This window comes from Solea solea, chromosome 4 (assembly GCF_958295425.1).
Source record: "Solea solea chromosome 4, fSolSol10.1, whole genome shotgun sequence".
Classification (NCBI taxonomy): domain Eukaryota; kingdom Metazoa; phylum Chordata; class Actinopteri; order Pleuronectiformes; family Soleidae; genus Solea; species Solea solea.
In genome coordinates this window covers 19550208-19574989 of record NC_081137.1, presented here as the reverse complement: position 1 = coordinate 19574989, position 24782 = coordinate 19550208, and the positions used below count along the sequence as shown (strand labels likewise).

The 24782-nt window shown below is 40.3% G+C and overlaps 2 protein-coding genes across 4 annotated transcripts; one reads left to right on the top strand and one right to left on the bottom strand.

The window, feature by feature from the left end:
- Positions 1 to 12089: 12089 nt before the first annotated feature.
- On the bottom strand, positions 12090 to 15394 carry mettl27 (methyltransferase like 27). Of its 3 annotated transcripts, none has more exons than XM_058627070.1 (7): positions 15278 to 15388; positions 14482 to 14564; positions 14251 to 14380; positions 13435 to 13563; positions 13160 to 13295; positions 12601 to 12693; positions 12090 to 12440 (listed from the first exon to the last, which is right to left on the bottom strand). In XM_058627070.1, the coding sequence occupies exons 2-7, from the start codon at positions 14484 to 14486 to the stop codon at positions 12220 to 12222; spliced, it is 714 nt and encodes a 237-aa protein (XP_058483053.1). In that variant the 5' UTR covers positions 14487 to 14564; positions 15278 to 15388; the 3' UTR covers positions 12090 to 12219. The 3 variants fall into 3 exon arrangements, with proteins under 3 accessions (XP_058483053.1, XP_058483052.1, XP_058483054.1); XM_058627069.1 differs by having other exon boundaries at positions 14499 to 14564; positions 15278 to 15384; XM_058627071.1 differs by lacking the exon at positions 14482 to 14564 and having other exon boundaries at positions 15278 to 15394.
- Positions 15395 to 15492: 98 nt separating this feature from the next.
- On the top strand, positions 15493 to 24506 carry nf2b (NF2, moesin-ezrin-radixin like (MERLIN) tumor suppressor b). The gene is made up of 17 exons (XM_058627068.1): positions 15493 to 15815; positions 16082 to 16199; positions 17845 to 17970; positions 18291 to 18413; positions 18548 to 18631; positions 18792 to 18860; positions 18971 to 19053; positions 19154 to 19229; positions 19319 to 19456; positions 19540 to 19614; positions 19707 to 19820; positions 19914 to 20036; positions 20340 to 20557; positions 21131 to 21233; positions 21428 to 21558; positions 21663 to 21831; positions 23169 to 24506. The coding sequence occupies exons 2-17, from the start codon at positions 16110 to 16112 to the stop codon at positions 23214 to 23216; spliced, it is 1770 nt and encodes a 589-aa protein (XP_058483051.1). The 5' UTR covers positions 15493 to 15815; positions 16082 to 16109; the 3' UTR covers positions 23217 to 24506.
- Positions 24507 to 24782: the final 276 nt, after the last annotated feature.

Sequence of the window (24782 nt, the reverse complement as noted above, 5' to 3'; positions counted from 1 at the left end):
GTTTTTACGTGTGTATGCTGGTTTTCTCCCTCCTCGGTGCTGCTGCTGCATGAATTTGCATCTCAATGACGAAGTATCTCAGCTAAAGGAACCACCGTCTCTGTCAGTTGCACCAAAATACAGTAATGTACATCCTCAGTGACAGCCTATTTGAAGCAAAATGAAAGCATCTAGTGACCCTCCTGACCTTGTGTGACGATAAATACATAAAATGATACGATAAGAGAAGTACATCATGACGAAAGCATATGGACAGAGGTAGAAAGGGTACTGAAATATTCCACTCAAGTAAAAGTACCACTGTTTTTGACAATAAATTAGTACTTTGTCTAAAGATGTATTCAAGTTAAAGTAAAAAAGTAGCTTGTAATGTACTCAGAGTAAAAGCTACTTAGTTACTTTTTTAAGAAGGTTGGGGTTCCTGCAAAAAAGACAAGGTGACACAAATCTCACATGAATTGTTTTTAATTAAAGGCAAACATTTACAAATTAAAGTACAGACAAAATAAAACATGAAAAAACATTATTAACATCAAAATATCTCATAGGTCACAAATGCTCACTCACTCTGGGACCATTTCACCTGTCCTCATCATTCATCTGTCCTCATCTGTCCTCATCATCATTCACCTGTCCTCATCATTAACCTGTCCTCATCATCATTAACCTGTCCCCATCATTCACATGTCCTCATCATTCACCTGTCCTCATCATCATTCACTTGTCCTCATCATTCACATGTCCTCATCATTCACCTGCCCTCATCATTAACCTGTCCCCATCATTCACATGTCCTCATCATTCACCTGTCCTCATCATCATTCACTTGTCCTCATCCTTCACATGTCCTCATCATTCATCTGTCCTCACCTGTCCTCATCATCATTCACATGTCCTCATCATTCACCTGTCCTCATCATCATTCACTTGTCCTCATCATTCACATGTCCTCATCATTCACCTGCCCTCATCATTCATCTGTCCTCACCTGTCCTCATCATCATTCACCTGACCTCATCATTCACCTGTCCACATCATCATTCACCTGTCCTCATCATCATTCACCTGTCCTCGTCATTCAAACCGACTCAATAACAGTAACGCGAGTAAATGTAATTCATTACTTTCCACCTCTGTGCATACGGAAATGTGCCCTGTAGACATTAAAGTCTGTCTGCGTCTGTCTTTTCATCCATGAAGTCAAAAACGGTTTCCAGAATGTGACAGATTAGAGGAATCCCACTGGTGAGAGGCCCTGACCTTGGCAAGCACAGACAAATGTTGCACACATGCAGGTGTACGGTGTGTGTGTGAGCGAGCCTGTGACTTTCTGAGAACTTGTGCCTGACACTGATTGGACTGCATGGGTGTGTGTATACATAAAGTAGCCATGTGTTTCCGCTGAGACACACAGCAAATTTAAATACAAAGCTTATGGTTTTAAGACCCCCCAATACTGTGATTTGAAGCATCCAGTGGCTTCTTCGTGATTTCAACTTGCATACGCAGGCCAACTTGTTACTGGTCTTCTCGTGGCTGGTCACATGTACAAAATGGATGTCGTTGTCCAAGTTCTCTTGAAGCCAATAGGAAGTGAATATATACATGGTTTCAATCGCTAGTTTCAGTTCTTCTGTGGAAACAGCTGCACAGGGGAATTAAAAAAAAAAAAAAAAAACAACATTTAAAATTGGCTTTTAATGCATATTATAAAGATAGATTCATATTTTAAAAAATGAAATGAATTTCTTGTTTTGATTATAAGGGTTTTTGTTTTATAAAGTGACGTAAGTACCCAGGGTCGGCAAAATGAGCTTGAGCTTCATGTCTTTTGTTCAGAATGCTGCTATTTAGAAATAGTGACAGATTTATTCTGAATCAACAATGACCTCGAAACACACAAATAATGTAATATTGGTACAAATCACAGAAACTCAGATCCAGATCATCGAAAATGCATCAAAGTGGAAAAGTGTGCCCCCTGCTTCTGTTGTTGTTCTTTAAACCATAGCTGTAAGAGTGGGTCACAGGACTACATTCAGCTCTGCCTCTATTACTCTCTCAGGCATCCATTCATCCATTCATCCATTCATCCATTCATCCATGCCCTGCCAAGTTCACCAGTGTGATAGCAAGCAGGGAAGCACCTTGCTCTCACCTGGAGTGGAGCAAAATAGCCATGAAAGGATCAATATCACTCAAAACGCCTGTGCATTGTGTATATCCCCTGGTCCCTGGTACTTGGCCTCTTTCCCCAGCCCTATTTAAAAAAAGAAAAAATCCAATATATAGTTTAGTGTATAAGCAGAGATATTGAAACCCCTTACTTTGCTGGATGACATCCCTTGTCACCCCACTTTACCTCTCCACATGCCACACACACTCAAGGAAAAGAATTGAGTTTGCGTTCTTGCTTTTGCTGAGACGAGGCCTCCAGCATCTAATTATTTCACTCCTTTAACTGCCGCCACAGCAAAATCCTTTCAAAGGCGCAATGTCTCTCTCTCTCTCAGTGTAAGATGTGATTTCAAATGCTGTACGTCCTCTCCCGCCCGGCATAGTGTGAAATGCAATTCAGTCTTTAAATGCACCTGTGCCCATTTCTCCCCCATTATTGTAATCTGTGTGCCAAATGCCAAGCGACAGATCACAGCTACAACAAATGGTGGGGGGGGGCACAGCAAAAACCAATCTCGTGGCAAAATGAACTTACAGAGTGATACTCGATCGTCCTGTGGCTGCTGGACATCGCACAGTGATGAGTCCCGGTGAGATCTCCCTACTTTTGTTCTGCATGTGTGTTATCATAATCTTGTCTGAGTAATAAATCCATTATTTATTATTGCAGAGCATGCATTGTGGTGCAAGAGAAAAAGTTACTACTAGTGAAGTTCAGTCTGAAAAATCCTCTTCACACTCCGAGTGCAACCAATTCATTAATGCATTGTCACAAATAAATGAAAAATGTCTGGTGGACAGGCCTGTGAAAACACCACCTTGTCACAATTCAATCAGCAGTTTTTCCACTCACCTGACTCCACCCCACTCTACCTGCCAAGACACACCTCCTCATCAAGCCAACACTACTCACCTGTGATCACAGCTGCTCCTCATCTCCTGCAATCTCCTTGCGCTCCTTATATACTCCAGCTCCTCACTCACTCAGTCCTTTGCCAGATTGTTTTTAGCCCTCATGCAAGTCTGAACCCTGGAGCTCAGGCTGATGCAGAGTGATCCAAGACCAGAATGAATATCAGTGCTGCGTTTGAACGGTGACGAAAGACTGAACGCCCCAGAAAGGGCTGCACAGTGATGCCATGGTGGTACTGTTACTACAGGACCGGTAGGTTAACTTCATGTCTTTGTGATCTTGTTCCACTGTGATCTGACACACCTGCGAGTATAAAGCAGACAGTCTCACTTTCGAGCTCTGCCTGTGGCAGACATGCAACAAGTGCCCATTTAGGTTAAGTGTTTGTATAAATGAAACAGGTGTTGAGACAGTTATGTACATGTAAACACGGTGTATGTGTGTAAACATACAGCTTCTGTATTTCGTTAAGATCTGGCAACCACATAAATGCAGTTTCCATTCTAACCATTTTGAAATGCTTAAATACATATTTTACATCTATATGACCCCAAATTCTATATTCAATGATCTGCAAATATGAAAAAAAGACAAACACTGGCTGTAGATGTGAAGTGTCTCGCCGCAGATCTGTGCTTCCGTTCTCGCAGTTAACTGAGCCACAGGACTGAGGTAGACCTGGCCTGTTTATGAGTCGATCTAAATTTGTCCTGACGGACGTTGTTTAAGCAGAGTTAGAAGAGCCAGATGAATTCAAAACAGATGTTAATGCGAGATTGGGTTAGGTTTAAATTGAATTATTTTGGATTGGGGTGACTTAGCCCTTTAACACCTAAACCTCCAAATGTATGTCTGGACTTTTTGGTTTATTTTAACCATTAAAAAAGACCAGAAAATGCCCCGTGAAGTGCATTTTTCCAGAATAACTTTCAATATCTGGCAGTTAGTTATTATTTACTGCATGTTAAAGTGGTGTATTAACAATTTAAAAGGCCAAAAAATGATAACTCATGAGCACACTCTAACAAATGATGTGCTGGCTCAACGTAAAAAATTGATGTAACAATTTGCATGGATATTTTTGAGTTATTTCAACTTAGCTAGTATTGAGTACATGCCACAAAGCTTCTCTAGTTAGGCCAACTCAATTACTTTAGTACAAGCAACATGATTTGCCTCTTCCTCTACAAGCTTATTTAACTTGAACCAACTTAATTTTAATTGTGTTAAAATGACTCCTTTTAGTTATTCTAACTTATTTCTTTTTCTTTCATTCTACTCAGAAAAGTCCATGCAAATTGTTACCTTAATTTTTTTTAGTACAATAACTTATTTATCTAAGTCAGAATAAATAACACATTGAAATTCCAGTTTTGTGGTCTAACTGTTTATTTAAACACCATCTAAGCATCTTGCTTACAGTAACAGGACTGAGTGTATATACATTTTAAGAGTAAACAAAAATGTAGCCTTCATAAAATAAATCAGGAAACTTATCAGCCCCATTAGCAAGGCACAGGCTCTGGGAACGTCCACATCCGTTAGGACCTCTGTTCCCTCCAGGACGATCTTTGCACAGGCTGCAGGTATACCACCTCGTGTTGTGACAATCACCATCCTAGTAGATCAGAATCAATATTAATGTTTTAAGGGTTTGTAGTGGGAAAATAGTGGGAACATCTACAAATATCAAAAAATTACATGATAACAGAATACCACTTTTTAAAAAAAAACTAGTGGTTCTGTTTAAATTACTTGAATTTAGGTCATTCAGAAGGCTGTGGTGCCTACAACTTACGCAACTTAAGTACAGTAAATAAACTGTTTTTGACTATTCAAGATGCAAAACACACTTGTGCTGTTATAACAACTAGCTTAATAATGGTATGACCACTGCTGTGGCGTCTCAACAATATTCGTTTCGTCGACAGGGTTTTTTAGACTGCACTTAGACTGCTCCAATGGCTGACTAACAAACCGAATGTATGCTCAGTCACCTACAACGGCTGAGCCATGAAGCTATTGCTGCGCAAACCTTCAACACTACAACAAATTTTTTAAATAATTTTTCAAGAAACAAAGTTAAACTACTGAAAACCAGTGCCAATTAAAACCTGCCACCATAAAACAAAACCTAACAAACACTAATGTCAGACTGAATTATTAGCATTACTGCTAGCTTACACAATACCATTGCTGACTAATAAAAAGCATCTTGTGTTGTGTAAAACGATTTCTTGAACTGTCTGATGATGCAGTTATTAGCTGTTGTGAATAAAACAAGTCAAAATTGTACTCACCAAGCCGTAACGTGTCTTCGAACTTTATGCTTCCAACAGGCATGGTCTGTTCGTGCCAAACATGTCCGGGCAGGTCAGCCTTGTACTCAGCTTTTTAACAAACTTGGACACGGATTTTAAAGTTACGCTAACTCAATACACCTCTATGTTAAGTTAAGGCAGAAATATTTGTTGAAAATTCATGTTTTATTGAGTTAAAACTATTTTATTTATTTTCATTTAGACCAACTTATTTAATTAAGTTTTGAACTCATTATAATGTATACACATAACAAACTTGTTTTTTTAAACAGAAAAAGCTCTTGATTTTGAGCTATACTAACTAACCCCATGAATCATTTCTTAGAGTGCAGGTGTTAATCCAACTCTCCCCTCTGAGGGCAAAGACGCTAATTCGCCAACTTCCTGCAATGGTGCAAGTGAAACAACCGTAAAAACCACATATTGCACAGTTGTCACTTTGACATGCAACTTCTCAGCTTTCAGAAACCGCTGTAATTTTTCCCATGGCACAAACCGTTGCTTAATCTCGGTAATGAAAAGTGCGATATCGCAAACGCGTCGTCTTCAGTACGCTCGGTGTTAAATGGTTATAACCCTAGCTTTATTTGGGGTTTGGCATTCCAGGCAGAGCCACACCAATGCTATACAAGTACTGTATAATTAAAAATACATTTCACAATGATCAATATCATGAACCTTAATTTAACCTAATTCGTCCTGTGGGGTTAAATTACCTTGGCCAGAAAACCCCTCCTCCTGAGTGAACAACTAAACGTGAGAATGAGACACTCGGCTTCCTCTCTGAGCGGCCAATACAAACCACCACCTACTTGTCTCTCTCACTCGTAAACTCCACTGTCTCTCAGCAACACATTGTCTTGTTCCTGCAAAGAAATCCATCAGCATGGTGTATACTGGAAAACAGATTCTAGGTATAGCCCTGGCCTTCATCGGCTTGTGTTTGAATTGTTTTTATGTGAACAATTGATATTTTATTGTACTTGTATATTTTTGTTCATGTTCACTAGTTAACCAGGTTCCAGTCTCAGATACTTGTATAACATGTTGTCTATGTCTGATAAGAGCATACAAACAAAAGTTCTGTTGCTGTTATGTGTGAGTGATACTTTGGCTTTTTTGAAATTTCCCTCGTTTCAGGTTAACTTGCCCCTTCCCCTTGTGGTTATCAGCATTTGCTTCTTGCCCCGTCTCATCAGGTTTTGTGCTTTTGTTTGCTACTTTGTCAAGCCCTTGTTTTTGCTAGTACTTTTCCCCTCGAAAGAGTAATCTTTCATTATCTTTCCCTCTTATGCCTGTTTTGTTTTGTACTTTCACAATAAAAGTGTTTATTGTGGAATTGGGTCCAGTTGAGTAATTTTAGGTTTGATCTGCAGAAAGAGGTCAGTGCACACAACAATCAAATGTTGATGAAAATGCATCACTCAAATGTATTTATAGAGCACATTTAGAGGGCCACTTCACCCAAAAATATACAGTTATTTTTAACTAATTTATAGAGATAAAGTGTTATTTGATCAGACGGTGGATCTTAACTCCAGTTTTGAGTAAAAGCACAGCATTAAAGAAACAGCATCATAATGATTTTAAGTTTATTCTTTTGACCAAGTGGAAACAAAATGGGTGAAACTGCCTTTAAAAAAAAAACAAGCTTGGCCAAAGTGCTGTATAGAATGACGTCAACAAAAATAGAAAGCCTAAGAAAGTTAAAAAAACAATGGGAGTAAACGTGGCAGAGAACTTGCTACCCATTGCAGTTGAAAGAGGGGAATTCATTCAATTCCTGTTTGGCCAAATCTCTCACAGACAATCAAGGATGGGAAAACCAGCACCAAGATGTGGCTGTGCAGGGGAAAGTGAACAGCCAAGTTAAACTGGACCCAAACTGTTCTCCTGCAGATGTGCCTCATGCGCCTGCAGCATGTGGGTGGTGGCTTTACTTCTCACAAAAGCCCACTTGCTCATGGATAGAGGGGGTAAAGTAGAGTTGGGTTTTGCCCCAAAGGCTGAATTAATTATTAAGGGAGAATGTTGTGCCATGTTGCAGCAGCCATGTGAGCTCTTGGGGGGGGGGGTGAGAAAACCCAGTTGTGCATAACAGCCACATGTGATGTAAAACAGTGACTGGGGAACTGCTACAATCTCAAAATCTAACTTGGTTTATTGCGATGGGATTGTTATTAATTAAAACAATCTTAGAAAGAACCACACTGCAGGACTTTCACAAATTAAATTATTAAATTATCCTGACATTGAGGTGTCGACGAGTAGGCGGAAAGTTGAAAACTAAGCGTACATTTTTTGAAGGGCTCTGTGGTGAAGTGGTGGTTGGTAACTGTGGGTTTCTTGTTGGACGGGGACCATAGCTTCCCCTCACAATTGCACGCTCTAAGTAGGTCATACGTGTGAACGGTTGGTTATGTCTGTGTATCGATCACCTGCGAAGATTTTAACCCTTAGTGCTTGGTAAATTGCGGTGGGAATAATACACAGCCCCTTTATATGGACATCCTAGGGGTGTGTAAATCACATCCTCAGGCTGTACAAAATGCTGTTTTATGTGTTGCTGAGTCAAAATTCTGATTCATTTTATGTCACATAAAAAGTGGGAGTAGGTATAATTGTGCAGAGGTCACAAAATAGACCCGTTTTCTTCTATTTTTGTACATAAAAACAAACCTGGCAAATTTAAAAATGTGACGCATTTCCAAATTTCACAAATTCAATCTGATTTTTAAAAGATTTGAGTACTTTCTGTGCGGGTGTATTTTATATCGTTAATGAAAATAATTTGCCTATAGGTTGTTCTGAAGGAAGAATATAAGACACTCTGTATATACCTTTTTAACACAGTAATGGAAAAAAGCAGCATAAATGCTGTGTTCTATGTTAAATCCCATTAATTGCAGAAAATGTGGATACATATATACAGGTCCCCCCCTGTTGGTATGCTCCATCTGTTCCCAGCACATGCAATTTACCAGTTACTTCACGCAGCACTGATGTTCATTCTGGTCTTGGATCACTGTTCACTGTAACGTGAGATGTCACTGATTATTTGACCTGGTGCACGGCATGTTCCAGAGCAGTCTCATTCAAAGCACATATAAAGGCTAAGTGGCTCATTAACAGCCTCCTGACTTGACTGAGATGAGTTTCACAAGATGTCTTAAAGGAGAAGAATCGTAATTTAATCTACTTCAAGAGTCGCATAATCGTGGTTTCTGCCCCAAATATGATCCAACGACATCCCATTGCTCCCATGCTGCGAATCAGTGTGCTGCCACTTTGAGTTGCTAGAGCTAAAACAATTACTCGGTTAATTGATTATTAATCGAGAACTAAATGAATTGTTTCTATTTTGTAACTATTTTGATAATCGATTGATTGTTTTGAAGCTTTTTTTCATGATTAAAACCAGATTTCTGGTTGTTTCAGCTTCTTAAATGTGAATATTTTCTTTTCTTTGCGCCATATAACAAAGAAATCCCTAAAAGTTAATAATTTTTGGTTTGTGGACAAACTACAAAGACATTTTGAGAACATCGTTAACAGGTTTGACAAACACTGAACAACATTTTCTGACATTTTATGGACTAAACGACTACTCGGTTAATCGAGAAAATAATCGATGGATTAATGAAAATAATTGTAAGCCGCAGCTCTAATTGATATCATTGAGTTCTCGAACTCACGCCGTCATCACTCAACGTTAAAATACAATTAGGCCCTGTGAACCTTCATTTTGATTGGATTAACTTGAGCAAAGTCATGCTTAGAATAACAGACAACGCTCTGTGAAATGTAGAATAACAGACTGCAACTGCAAGCACTAACAGACTAAACATAAAATAAAAATACAGCGTTAAAACAACCCCCGACAATGACGATTACCTACTGAATCACAGCGGTCAATGAGCCGTGTGAAATGATGCGCTGTTAAATTACCCATTGGGAAAGGTAGAGGCTGATCTCCCAGCAGTGACTGCTTCAGGTCCTGGTACAGGCCGCTGGTACACCCACGAACTGTCCAAATCCATCCTTCATCTGCCTCACAGGAGATCGGTGGTTGTTACGTTCACACTTGACAATTTCATCGAACATAAAAACCATATGATTGTGATTCTGTTTTGTAAGTTTACCAGTTTGGCCACCGTTCCTGTGCCACAAGCCACTTGCAACACAGTCATGCCCCACGGTCACCAGTGAAGTGGTTGGAGATCATGTTTGCCGCCAGACACGGTGCACGGAACGCCAAAACAGCCACATCCTGTTCAGACGAGATTTGAGAAAACATCCGTGGCTTTTAACACAGAAGAGAAGCAAAATATGAACAGATATAACGAGTAACATAATGATATAACTGCATAATTTTTAGAGAAGTAAGAATGGGTGTCCTTAAAAAGTACTACGGACATTTGTATGTCTATGGGAAAATGAGCCTACTTCTCGTGATTTATAACGTCAGTAAACTTTTACCTGGTCACAGTCTCTCGTTTCACGATGCCAATTGTGTAAATGACGCTCCCGCATAAAGTGAAATAGGCGATAAAGTATGCCACACACAGGCAAACGCCATGTTGCAGAGATTTGATTATCGGGTGAGCCGACCAAGGATGGAGTTTCTGGAGTCAGAGATGAGTTGAGTTGAAAAGCTTTATTGGAAGCATCTCAGATCTGAGACAATGCTGAAGTAGATGTTAACAGTTGGGCGTCCTCTGTCAGTCGGCCTGTGAGTGCCAGGGTTGGGAGATTTAAAGGGTTTTGGAGGCCTTTGTCTGCTGATACATAGAGGTGACCTTCAGGAGGACCGCACAGTTGAGTTATCAGCCCTCTGCCACAGTCAGGTCAGACACAGAAAGGCACATTCTGTCCACAAATGACTTTAAGGCTGGAGGATGTTGTATGGATAAATACTCTTTGCAGGATAAGCTTGGGTTGTATAGAGGCCCCTTCAGTGTTTTGGTACTGACTGCTGGTATGTGCTGGGGCTTTAAAACAATTCTACACCAATAAAAGCATACACATGTCCATAGCCCCTTTTTAAATGTTACACACTGGACCTTTTAAAGTAGAAAATGTTTTTGGACAGATTTTGCTGTTAAAAACATGCGACTCCGGCTGTCTTACCCGCTCATAGGAATCTGCCCATGAATTGTAAAAGTTGAGCTTTTCTTCTGTTGTGGTGCCTTGAGTGTATGTAGCGGTATCGGCTGACATCGCTTAAAAACCTGCTCACTGAGAGAAACAATCAGGGCTAAATTAGGTAAAAATGCTGATAACAGGTATCGCCACGTGCAGAACAAATTCCAAGGTTGAAGTGTGAATTAGATTTACAGCTCGGGTCAGTGGCTCAGGCCCCTTTGTGTTCTCGTGAGCAAACCCTTTTGTTTGTGTTAAATTACTTAAAGAAGAGGACAACAGGCAGAGTAATAAATTGTGTAGTTGCTCCATCTGTGGGTACGATATAAGGTGCCTGCTGTTGCATAATCCGTGTGCTATTGACCTTCAATGACAATCTGAAAAATTGTCTCCAAATTATTGTTGAGAAATCGCACTAAGGGACAACAGGTTACAGTTGCAAGAAAAAGTATGAGAATTACCTGAACTACCTGGAAAAACAAGATGATATTTCATAGAATTTCAAAGTTAAAGTGCTTGTTTTGAAATTAAACGACATACTGTATTCTAGATAGAATAATAGTAACAATAATAATAACTCTACCAAGCTATCATCTCTGATGGACAATGTCTCCCACCCCCTGCAGGACACCATCACAGCACTGGGCAGCTCCTTCAGTAACAGACTGAAACATCCTAAATGTCTGAAGGAGCGGTATCGCAGGTCTTTCCTTCCTGCAGCTGTTCCTTCCTTCCATGTGCAATATACTGTACTTTTTATTTTTATATACCTATACATATTTATATTGTAAATTTCAAGTCCATACTGTGTATATTCTGCTGTCTATAATGTACATTCAACATTCTATTTTAACTAATTTTTTATAGCCTAAGTGTTAATATCTTAGTATATTGTCATTTTCTTTTTTGGTAATGCATGTTTATTACTTTTCCCTCCCCTTTAATGAAGTACTAAGTTATTTGGTGAAGATTGTGTATTGTGTGTTTTTTAAGTCTCTGTTCAGCATCTTGAATCTGCCTTTTGTGTAAACAAAACATAAATAAATAAAACTACATTGAAAATAACCTGGTCACGGTCATTTGTGTACACATTTAGTAAATGCTTAGTTTTAACATGGGTGGAACAGCCCTTAGAACGCAGAGCATTTTGGTTGCTTTTTTCCATTACTATGTTAAAATGTACAGTATGCTATACAGGGGCTATAAGAATGTGCAAAATAGAGTGTCTTATATCCTTTTTTTCCAGCACAACCTAGCTAATCTGATGAAATAAAAATGTGCTTTTCACCAACTATATAAACACACCTGAGCATAAAGTGCTAAAAATGTTTGGAATTGGATTGAATTTGTGAAATTTGGAAATAGGAACTTCACTTGGCTCGTTTTTATGAACAGAAAAAAGAAAAATGGTCTAATTTTGTGACTTCTGCACAATTGTTGCTACTTAATATCACATATTTATAGCCTGAATATGTGAACTACAGTATAAACACACACACCATCATTGCTCCATTTGGTTTGTGGACAAAACAAGACTGAGAACATCTTTTATCATTTTTGAGGTTAAGGAAACACCAACCAGCATTTTCTGACATTTCATGGCTCATTCAGAAAATAATTGACAGATGAATCGATTGATTACATAAATTATCATGAGTTGCAGCTCTAATCTACATTGATGGGCAGTTTCTGATAAAGGTAGACAACACCAGGAATGTATTCTTCATCGTCCTGCTCCGACACTGCTCTCTCCCATTTTTCCACCTCCATGACCTCTACACGACTCCAAAGCCTCTCATCCTCCATCTTCCTCAGCTCAAGTTCCAGGGCGCTTTTGTATTCTTGATTGCTGCGGTTACTTCTTGTTGTCATGCAAATGTAGCCACCTAGTGGATACAGAGGACAATGCGATGATGTTGTGTCAGTGAACGAAACTCATCTGCAGCTGTATACAGTGAGAACATGAGGAGTTCACTTCTTTAGAGCAAAAAGATCAGTGCTGCCCTCTAGAGGGCACCAAAGAACAAAAAAAAACAACCCTCTCACCCGGTTTAGTGCATTTGCACAGATGTCTGACCACAGTGACGGGGACCTGACCAGTGCTCAGTGCTCCAGAAATCACAACCACATCAAATGAATCTGCAGTGGGGGGAAAAGGAGCAGAGGAGGAGTTTGAGGTATAAAATGTCTTCTCTAGTAGTACACGTACGTTTTTTTTAGTCAAATACAGACAAATAGTAAAACAACCGCATATTACAACAGTGGCTTTGTTTAAATGGACAGAAATATTGCAATATAAATCCAATTAGGCCTTGTGAACATTCATTTGGATTGGATTAACATGAGCAAAGTCATGCTTAGAATAGGCAGCTACCGGATCAAGACAATGGAGTATTTGGATCTTGGTTGCATTGCGGTGGTGGATGTAACACAGATGTGAGTCATAATCAGACAATGCTCTGTGAAATGTAAAATAACAACAGACACAACTAACAGACTACACATAAAATGCAAATACAGCGTTAAAACAACCCCAGACGATGATGATTACCCACTGAATCACAGCAGTCAGTGAGCCGTGTGAAACGACCCACTGTTAAATTACCCATTTGGAAAGGTAGAGGCTGATCTCCCAGCAGTGACTGCTTCAGGTCCAGGTACAAGCCGCTCTTTCTGGCCCTCTCCAACATAGCCTCGCTTCCATCAACACCCACAAACTGTCCAAATCCATCGTTCTTCATCTGCGTCACAGAAATCAGTTGTTAAGTCAGACTTGACAATTTTATTAAACATGAAACCATATTGACGAGGTGTGTGATGGCTTCCGTTGGGCTGGGATCTTATCAGTACGGGGGTCGACTTTCTGTTTTGTAAGTTTACCAGTTTGGCCACCAGTCCTGTGCCACAAGCCACGTCCAACACAGACATTGCCCCACGGTCACCAGTGACGTGGGTGGAGATCATGTTTGCCGCCAGACCTGGTGCACGGAACTCCAAAACAGCCACATCCTGTTCAGACGAGATTTAAGAAACACAAAAGAGGAAGCAAAATATGAACAGATAAAGTGCAAGTGATGTACTTGGATCATTTAAAGGAGGGATTTAAACACAACAGAAGCACTGAGGGGAGAATGGGTGTCCTTTATTGTTGAGACAGCAAATTGGAACTAGACTGTCCTTCTGGTTTGAAAGCTTAAAAGGTACTACAGAGGTAGTACTAATCGCAAAAAGAACTCTGTTTGAATGTCTATGGGAAAATTATCCGACTTCTCGTGATTTATAATGAAGGTAAACTTTTACCTGGGTAGTTCATGGTCACAGTCTCTCGTTTCATGATGCCAATTTTGTAAATGACATTAGCTGGTGCCGTCCAACAGGTGTCTGGTTGCAGGTGAAGTCTGACAAATCTCGCCAATAGAGACTTCACACAACTGCAGGTGGTTTCTTTACTCTACAGCTGGAGGACATTGTTTGCATGTATTTTATGAAGGTAACAAATGGGGGGGGGGGGGGGGGGTATCCACTGGTAGGATAAATGCTCAGCTTGGGTTATACAGAGGCACCTTCAGTGTTTGCACTGGGGCTTTAAAACAATAAAAACATACACATGTCCATCGCCCCTTTTAAATGGTACACACTGGACCTTTTAAAGTAGAAAAAAAATGCTGTTAAAACATGCAACTCCATTTCTCCTACCTGTTCATAGGAATGTGCCCAGGAATTGTAAAAGTTGACCTTTTCTTCTGTTGTAGTGCCTTCATGAGCTGATAAGATGACAGCTTTCACACTGTCAAATGTAACAGTATCAGCTGACATTGTGTAAAACCTGCTCAATGAGAGAAACAATCAGTGGCAAATTTGGTAGAAAAAAAAGAAGCACTAACCTACTAACCTTGAAACATTAAAATAAGTAAATAAATAAATTACGACATAGTTGGAATAACCAGTTGTTCATGATTGGGTGTTGTAGGCGTTGGTGGCAGATTTTGAGGCCTTCAGGACGGTGACATCTTTGAAACAGACAAATTCAACGATTCATGTATGCATGGCCAGGATATAAAATCTAAAATTGAAATATTACAACTGAAAGTAGAATTCTGACTAAAAATAGACTATGCAACGATGAAACTGTATTTACTGCAACTGCAACAACAACAAAAACAGATGACGTAAATATGACTACACTAGTCAGTTTTGGGGGTAAAGTTGTGGAACAAGCTCAGTGATGAAATTAAATTGTGTCAAACTCTTTTGGGGTTCAAAGAGTTTAAAATGTAAAATAATTACAGCTTACAATGCAAGTGAATATATCAAAAAGGTGCGCAATATTAGCAATTAGTTTATCTGAATTAAGATAAATATTTGTCACATGTGACCCATGCATGGTGACTGCTACTGTAGAAATTTATGTAGGAATATGTGAAGGACAGTGATAAGTATTTATCAAATGTTTCTCATTGTTTCTGGTGGGACAGTGTCATGAGTGAGGTATCTCTACTGCCACTCCCAATATGGCGGCGACGTCGACGCATCTGGGCTCAGACTGGATAGAGCCCCGCCCCTTTGATGCCATTCTTTCACTGCTCTATGGAACTGTCGAAGGTTTCAGCTTCAGCTCTGCGCGTTCCTGCCAGAGGCATGCAATTCTCGGCAGACACAACACCGTTTCGTTTTAGTACCCTACGAGGACGCAGAAATCATCTAGACATGGGCTGTCACTTACTAAACGACAGTTTCCGCGCTCCACTTCCACCTCGCTAGCCCCTGGTGTCTCTTCTTCAACGTCCTCATTGAGTTTGCGCGCGACGCAACATGTTGTACCATAAACTTCCTGACAGCCTTGAACGCAGCTTCCAAATTCATGCACATGCGCAGTAGCCCCATCCCAGACTGCTATTCATGTTCCCACCTGTAGAGTGGGAGTCAAAACAAAAATGTCCTAGAAAGTGTCTCTGTCGTTACATCCCCACGCTAACCAGTTAAAAACAGTTAGCCGCAGGCTGTGTTGGTAATACTGACTTTATTTACATGAGAACTTTTTAACAGACGCAAAGTACGCTTATTCGATGGACTTTATTATGGAGAATCAAAAGTTCTGCTCTTTCTGCGACTTGTTTTGGTCCGTTTTCGTGGCATAGCTGGGAAGCTAACGCTGTTCAGTTCTTGGTAGTTAGCTTAGCATTGGTTTCCCCTCCGTAACAAAAAGCACAGCCTCCTCTCAAGCTTGTTTGGACGACAGGAGCTTCACACTTTACCCCCAGGTAACGGGTCGCATCTACTTTTCAAATGCACAATATATATATATGTATAGTGCTTTAACACAGAAAGTATATTCATTTGTTCTCTGAGACAACACAAGTTTAACTCGTATCGCCGCCTGATGCGACCCAAAACACATTTAATCACTATATACCAGTGGATTGAGTCTTTCGAAATTAAAATGTGCTGCTTTATTCACAATCTCTATTTGCTTACGTGTCTTGTTTCTGTCCTGAAATAGTTATATTCCCCTTTGACCCCTCCACAGGTTTCTTTGAAATCCAAGACATTCAAAAATGTCAATCCTAGGATTAAAGAAGAAACAGCCCAAGACTTTCAAAGTCAAAGTTATCACCATGGATGCTGAAATGGAGTTCAGTTGTGAGGTATGATTTGCGTTTTGGCCACATTTTGGTCTGGAACGATGTTTCAGCTATGTCAGTGTTTTCCAATCCTGGTCCTTGGTGACACCTGTCCTGCATGTTGTAGAATTTGCCCCGATTCAAAAGCCATATAACGACCAATTCATTTGAATCGGGTGTGTTGTAGCAAGTCAAGTATGTTGGAGCAGGGAAACATCTAAAATGTGTAGGGCAGTGAGTCCAAATATTGGAAACCTGATATGTGTAGATTTGTGTAGATTTATAGAAACGTAGGGGAAGTCTTCATCCCTGAATAAAGCCTTTATTGGCTTTAAAGTCTTTATTGGCATGGTTATACAAGCAGGGTAAACAATAAGACACTTCAACATACAGTATACACACCAGTCATATCATTTTTATAATAACATTTATCCTCAGAAACATATCTTCAACATCACCTCCTCTCATATACTAGTAAGGTATAGCCTGCCCATAAAATAATACTAAGTACTGTACAGATTGGTCATTTCTAGAGGCTGGGTCAAGATACACAGGCAGAGCCCCAGATTTGTTTTTGTTTTGTTCACTGGTAGCAGTGTTGCTCCCAGCTGAAGCTCAGCATTTAGGAGGGAAACACATTCTGAAAGTTTTTCCATCAGAATTGTATTCCACGATGGGGAAATTTGCAGTTTTGTAGCAGCACAGCGAAAAAACACAAAGCAGTACTGGAATTATCAGGAAATATGAAACTCTAGGGAAATATTAGAAATAACAAAATTAGAATAATCTTTACTGTGTAAAACGTTTTTAACCCGAATATTTACAGTGTGGATGCATAGATTAGCTTTATGAATGTGTGAGTGAATGGGTGAATAACTGCTTTGAAAAGTGCATATATATAAATAATTCAAACATTCATCTGGCTTGAAAGAGGTGTGCTTTGTCTGGTCTACTGAGAGCAGTGCAGGTTGTACAGTCTTGCGGCAGCAAAAATGGTTTGGCAATAAAAATAAATGAATATGTTTATGCTTTAAAAAGATAAATAATGCCATAAATAAAATTGTTGGTCTTCTCATAATTATAGGCAGGCTGTACACTGAGAGGGGTAATGCTGCCCTCCACAGGTCCAAGTTCTAAACACACTTTGAAGTTAATTTCCAGTAATTTGACATTTTTGGGGGCCACACGGTTGGGTTGGTGTAGTGGTTCGCACTCTTGCCTTTGCAGCAAGAAGACCTGGGTTTGAGCCCCGGGTTGGAACAAGGGCCTTTGTGCATGTTCTCCCCGTGTGTGCGTGGGTGATCTCCGGCTTCCTCCCACAGTCCAAAAACGTGCAATATGGGGATTAGGTTAATTGGACACTCTAAATTGACCATAGGTGTGAGTGTGAGAGTGAATGGTTGTTTGTCTCTATGTGTGTGGCCCTACGATGGACTGGTGAACTGTCCAGGGTGTACCCCGCCTATCGCCCTATGTCAGCTGAGATTGGCACAGCATCCCCCGCGACCCTCGGGTGGAGCATAAAGCGGTAGAAGATGGATGGATGGTGACATTTTTGGGTCACATTACTAGAAATGAACACTGAAAGGCGGGGTACACCCTGGACTCTGCCTTTCATCGTTTCAACTCATTGGTCTCTTTAATGTTTTTTGTCTTTTAATTTTCTTAGGTGAAATGGAAAGGTAAAGACCTATTTGACTTGGTGTGTCGCACTGTCGGTCTGAGGGAAACCTGGTTCTTTGGACTCCGGTACACAGTAAAGGACACGTATGCCTGGCTGAAACCAGAGAAACGGGTGAGGAGATAGACAAACTTCTGTGAAAAGTGTTAAAACTGCATAAGGAGAATTTGAGGACACTGCATTGTTTAAAAGATCTGTAGCTAAACGGCGACTTGTTAAGTTATTAAATGTTAACGCGTTTGCATAAAACACCAATCACATGTTCCCATCTTCACGATGCTGTTTAGTCAGTCTACAGATACTCAGTTTACAGTGACGAAAAGGCTGGAGATAGTTAGTGTTTGGTGTTTTTGCTTGATTGTTTACTCTAGTAAAAATCATGATTTCTTACTTGTGATCTCCTGTGTTGTTCCCTTGTTTATTTATTAACAAAGGTCTTGGATCAGGAGGTTCCCAAAGACTCTCCAATAACATTTCACTTCCTTGCTAAATTCTTCCCTGAAAAAGTCGAAGATGAATTGGTTCAAGAAATTACTCAGCATCTGTTCTTTTTACAGGTAATCTCTTTTTTAATATCCTTTTTGTTTTCATCTTATCTGTGCAAAATGTTTTGGAGACGTTGGTAGTAGCATTTATTTGTTGTAAATGAATTATAACACATGTTCTTATCTGTCTTCAAACTCTGGTTTAGGTGAAAAAACAGATTTTAGATGAAGAAATATTTTGTTCCCCTGAAGCATCGGTTCTGCTGGCATCGTACGCTGTCCAAGCAAAGGTAAGAGAGCAATATAAGAAGATTAAAGAAGTTAAGTGGTTATATCGTATAGCTTTATCAATATATATGATGGTGCAAGCAAGTGCAATCTTTTTGTGCTTTAAGTTATAACCTCTTTTTTTTTCATCCTTCCTTTACCGTCCCTCGATCTTAAACACAGTATGGTGATTATGACCCCAACTTTCACAAGCCAGGCTTCCTGTCTCAAGATGAACTCTTGCCAAAAAGGGTAAGTATCGTGTTCTGTGTCCATCCACAAAAACAAGAGCTAAGAAGTTGTCCATTCAAAGAAATTATTTAGTCTGGATCATCTAACCCATGGTTTTTCTGTCATCGTAGGTTCTGATGCAATACCAAATGACGGCTGACATGTGGGAGGAGAAGATCACAGCCTGGTACGCCGAGCACAGAGGCATCGCCAGGTGAGACTGACCAGGGTGAAAGGAACCCCTTTTGATTCTGCAGCTGAAATCCCATTTTGGCATTTGATTGCCTCCTTTTTTTGTTTTATTATTCGTTCAGGGATGAGGCTGAGATGGAATACCTTAAGATTGCTCAGGACCTTGAGATGTATGGCGTCAGCTACTTTGCCATCACAGTGAGTCTGAATCACTGCATGTTTATTTTGCGTGGTGGTGTGTTAAAAATGCAGATTAAAACTGTGACTGCGATGTTCTGTTTTGACAGCAAAATAAGAGGGACACTGACCTGTTACTCGGAGTGGATGCTCAGGGTCTGCACATTTACAGTCCCAACAGCAAACTCAACCCCAACAAGTCCTTTCCCTGGAGTGACATACGTAATATCTCGTATAGTGAAAAGGAGGTAAATGTATTTTGTTGATACATTTTCAAGTTTTCTTACTGTCCCGCTGCCAAAGCTTTCCTCTAATTTTCCTCATGTTGCAGTTTACAATCAAACCCCTGGACAAGAAAAAAGACGTCTTCAAGTTCTACTCCTCTCAACTGCGTGTCAACAAGCTGGTGAGTTTTACCTGTGTGTGTCCATGTAAACGTTTGGCTATAAAGTTTACGAGGGAACTGTATGAAGTATGGTGTTGGCGGTTTGTGTCTAGATCCTGCAATTATGCATTGGTAACCACGATCTATTCATGAGGCGACGGAAGGTGGACTCTATTGAAGTGCAGCAGATGAAGGCCCAAGCGAAAGAGGAGAAGGCCCGCAAGAAGGTCAGCGCTCCCTCGACTCCACTGGAGCAGAGACTCTACGTACATAAACTGCACTTAATACGATTTGAACTTGGTTAATTGTCTTGCCTCTAGATGGAGCGTCAAATCCTGGCACGGGAAAAACAGATGAGGGAGGAAGCAGAACGAGCAAAGGAAGAGATGGAACGGAGACTTTTCCAGCTGCAGGACGAGGCACGGCTTGCCAACGAGGCTCTGGTAATGTTTCTTTTGTTAATTGTGCTAGAAATTACCCCAAGAAAACTCTGTTAATACAATTGTATTGTCTATGTCTTGGCGTCCAATTCTTCCATCATTCACAGCGTAATAAACTCCACCAATAAGGTTGAGTTTGGGCCGGTGTTAGTGTTTTGTGACCAGCATCACTGAGAAATTTAAAGACACATTTCATTAAACATTTTTTCGATTGGTTACATATGGAGTGTGTTGACCTTTCTCTAGCTCCCACTAGTTGTCTTAAGACTATTCCTGTTAAAAGTTGTAGTGCATTTTTCCCTCCAGCTGAGGTCTGAGGAGACTGCGGACCTGCTGGCAGAGAAAGCACAGATTGCAGAGGAGGAGGCCAAACTCCTGGCCCACAAGGCTGCGGACGCTGAGCAGGAGAGACAGCGGTTGGAGGTCACTGCCATGAAGACCAAGGAGGAGAAGAGGCTGATGGAGCAGAAGATGCGAGAGGCAGAGCAGCTGGCTGTCAAACTAGTGGAACAGTCTGAGCGGAGGTATGGAATCCATCAATGAATAAATCTGTTTTTCCCAGGAAGATTTCTACTAGAGAATAACTGGTAACCCGCTTATTTCATTGCATGTGCACAGGAAAAGTCAATTGGCAAATTTACAGCCACTGATTTAATAGTCATGCACTTCTCTAAAAGTTTCATTTAGTGTTTGGCTAGAACTGAAACTTCACAAGAAGCGGAGAGTTCTAAGCAAGCCTCTGGGCAGAGCGTGATCTTACGCTAAACTCTGACTCATTCACATCATGAGAAAAATGAATGCATCAGCTGCTCCAGGCCAGCCATGTGCCTTCCAATTTACAACAGCCAGTTTGTAGAGTGCAAGGAAACACCGAAATTCTCGAAGTGACGAGAAAAGTATTTTGTAATGAAATGATGGAAAATGTCACAAAAGTACAACCGCCATCCACGGTCCAATGTTTTACTACACTTCCGCATCTTCTACTTTTGGCATATTTCATGTCACTGAAAGTGGGGGAAAAAGTCAAAAGTCTCTGCAAATTAATCATGCTCTCGCTGTCTTCCAGAAAGTTGTCATAACTAAAGCTCTGGTTCCAGGTTGAAGGAGGCAGATCACCTGAAGCAGGACCTGACGGAGGCAAAAGACGCTGAGCGGAGAGCCAAACAGAAGCTGCTGGAGATCACCAAAACAACATACCCTGTATGGTGATATTATAAATATTAATACACTGTGTTACAGTTGTTGTTGTTGTTGTTATTATAGTTATTTTATTGACTATATATCACCTAAAGTAAAAGCTTCCAAAAAGTAGAAACATAACAAAGATATTGAACCTGCTGTGAGTTTTTTTTTTATACTGTTTGATGAAAATGTTTTGTGTCCTTTCCTTCCAGCTCATAGCAGCTTACTCTACTCCACCCGCTCCACCCGAAGCAGCTGAATTTGCCTATGAATCAACGTCAGCACGCTTAGACTTCAAGGACTCTGACATGAAAAGGTTGTCCATGGAAATCGAGAGAGAGAGGTGAGCTAAAGTTTGAAAATAAAAATAAATAAATAAATAAAAAATCTCTTTTTTTTAATACAGTTTGCATTTTTTGTGATATCTTACCATGTGGGTTAACACAGGCTGGAATATATGGAGAAGAGTAAACACCTGCAGGATCAGCTGAAGGAGCTCAAGTCTGAGATCGAGTCTCTGAAGCTGGAGGAGCAGCAGCAGCAGGCCGGCCTCTACAGCCTCCAAAGTGAGGCGAGGGGATACGTTCAGGAGCCTGTCTACATACCTCACAGCAACGTATGTGTCATAACCTCAGCAGATCATTTAGAACTGCATACCTGGCCAGATGTCAAGTAAAATTAGTGATTGTAAATTACCTCTGCATTTAACGAGGGCTGCAACTAATGATTATTTAGTAATTGTCAGCAAAACGTCAACAAATGTGGATCTGTGATTACCAAACCTGGAAATGATGATGTCCTCGAGTGGCGGAACAATCAGAAATCTTGTTTTAATTATTGGATAAAAACAAAACAAAGCTCAAACCAATTATCACAATAGTTGACGATTCATTTAGTAATCGATTAATAGTCGTATAATTGTTGCAGCCCTACATTTAACCCATCCTTATAACACACCCTATAGTGAATACACACAAACAGGGATGGCGTTTTGTACGGTTTTGTACAGTACGTATTTTTTTGCGTTTCCATTTTTGGTACCCTTCCCTTGAGGCAACAGAGTCATGGACGGGTACGGGTGGAGAATCCACAACAGTCAGCTGACTGAAAGTGCCGCTCCCTTGCGACTGGTGTTTTTTCAACGTCCACAGTCTCAGTCTTTCTTGTTGAGACAAACATCCACTGATTGAGCAGAAAAAAATGCTCCATTTGCTGCCTGTTGTGATGTTAGTGGGGCGGTACAACGCCACGCTCCGTATCTCGCTGACATGGTCATCGAGCGCAGCGCACACTCCGCCTACCAAGTAAAGGTACTGTTCTCAGTCGGAACGCACGCCTGACGCCAGCGATTTACCGCTCCGCATTTTACCGTACTGTATCGTACCATGATGTAAACACGCCATTTAGGTACCATCCCTTAGTGTCTTTATCCAATTCAATCCAATCCAACTTTATTTATAAGGCACTTTAAAAAAAACAAGTGCTGTACATCAGAGATAAATAAAACAAATGAAATATTAAAATGTGTGACCTAATAGACCTAAGAACAAACCAATGTCTCATACTGGGTCGAAAGCCAAAGAGTAAGAATGTGTTTTAAGATGTGTTTTAAAAGTGGACAGTAAAGGGGCGTGTCTAACATGCTGTGAAAGATTGTCCCCTCTGAGCTTACGTTTAGATTTTGGTAACTGCAGGAGCAGCTTATCAGCTGACCTCAGAGACCGGGCAGGAGTGTAAGGATTTACTGTAATGCTAAGATGATACCTTGAAGACATGAATTGTTTCCAACATTTATGTATTTCCTTTTTTAATTGACAGATAACATAGGACAGTAAAGTTCTCAAATTCTGATTTTGATTTGAAAACGAATGATTGTCCTGCCCTGGTTCCTACTACTGACGCACTAGTTTCTCACACTCCTTCTCTCTCCCTCCTTTGTTTGTTGTTTTGCAGCGAAACTCTGCGTACATGTCTCAGATGGCGTTCTTTGAAGAAGTGTGACGCTCGTCCTGCGAGACGAGGAAGGAGCTAACCAGGCGTCACGATGCAGTATTTTTTCTTTTTTAACCTGGCTGAAACTTTAACAGACGGACACCTCCATACACCAGGTCCTTCTGAAAGTCCACACTAGACCCTCAACAACAGCCGCTGTGCTCTGTTGTTCCGCCTTTTTAAATATGTCTTCCATGTGTAATACACACAACAACCTGTGCCATTATTCCGACACTCACTCAGGATTTGGTGCTGTAGATGGACGAGCGAGTGAGTGAGTGAGGACAATTTTATTTTGTGGTTTTAAGGGATATGTGACCGTTAGTTGGCCAACAAAAAAAAAAAATCAAACCTCCATACGTTTACACATCAATGCCTTAACATATTGGGACAGGAATTAAGTTTTGTTTTGTTTGTTTTCTCCGAAACTTGTTCCTATATCAGATGTAATTAACTTAATGATCCTTCCAGGCTTGGGAGAATTTGGTTGTGCTCTTTCAAAACAAGCGTTATACCATTATTTAGACGAGAATACTAAATACTGTATACACTAAAGATCATTGGTAATCAGTAAAACGTTCTGAACTTGCTTTTAAGTTGTGATAAATTTTGCGATTGCAGCTCAAACTGAAGTCCGCCACGCGTTCACCTGGACGTCGTTCAGAGGCGACGACTCCATAAACATTTCAGACGCAGTGTTGAACCTTTGTGTTTTTGAATTTGTGTGTTATTTTCTGTTACAAAGATGCACGAGCAGCACACAGATGCCTTGATCGTGCTTGTAGTTTATGAATATGAGCTTGAGCGGTGAAAAAAACCCAAACATTTCACGCTTTCATATTTTGTAACCTCCTTGATGTGCCTTAAATTTTTATTTTTTATGATAGCGATTTCAGTGACTAAAGTTGTTTCTGTTCTCTTTTTGTGCTCATGTGTCTCCGCTTTAGGGTTTGATTTCACACATTAACTCATTCACACGACGAAAGATAGGTGCATTTCTCAGGGCTAGTGTTGAAGACAATCAGTGCAGGTAGACTTCAGTTGGTTTTAGACCGAGATAAAACCGTATGGCATCTATTTGTTGTTTACCTTTTTTTGTGTGTGTGTAAGTCCAGTAATAATTTGCATGGCGAATATATTTGCCAGCTGTCGATGCATTAATGTTTTCACAGATGCAGAGGGGGCTCATGTAAGTGAACCCTGTACTCGTACTACACTCCTCATGACGTTCTGTAAAAGGGAGAGATGACGGCTGTATGACAAGCGTCCAGCCACAGTAAACGCTCTTGTGTCAAAATGTCCAAGTGAAAATGCTCTTTAATTGTCTGCAAATGTTTCTTAAGTGCTTTAGTGTGCATCATAAAACCTTGAACCTGAAAGATTTCTCTTGAGGTCTTAACTTCATGTTTTAGATCAGATTCTTAGGATTCTATGATTGGATTTTCTTGCCAAATTAAAGTTGAGTGTTAGACACTCAATAGGGGAATAGGTTTAATTTGCAAGACATATAAACACAGCCCAATTTGTGTATCATTATCTCTGCATCTCATCAGTGATGTTACAAACATGTTTCTA

What these genes read in the sequence shown, in the direction of transcription:
- nf2b (XM_058627068.1), top strand. Translation starts at nt 16,110, where the DNA reads ATGTCAATCCTAGGATTAAAGAAGAAACAGCCCAAGACTTTCAAAGTC. An exon ending in TCAGCTACTTTGCCATCACA is followed by an intron (nt 19,230 to 19,318) that starts GTGAGTCTGAAT and finishes CTGTTTTGACAG; the next exon opens with CAAAATAAGAGGGACACTGA. An exon ending in ATGGAAATCGAGAGAGAGAG is followed by an intron (nt 21,559 to 21,662) that starts GTGAGCTAAAGT and finishes GGGTTAACACAG; the next exon opens with GCTGGAATATATGGAGAAGA.
- mettl27 (XM_058627069.1), bottom strand. An exon ending in GGGCACATTCCTATGAACAG is followed by an intron (nt 13,564 to 14,250) that starts GTAGGAGAAATG and finishes TCGTCTGAACAG; the next exon opens with GATGTGGCTGTTTTGGAGTT. An exon ending in GTGCAAATGCACTAAACCGG is followed by an intron (nt 12,441 to 12,600) that starts GTGAGAGGGTTG and finishes TGTATCCACTAG; the next exon opens with GTGGCTACATTTGCATGACA.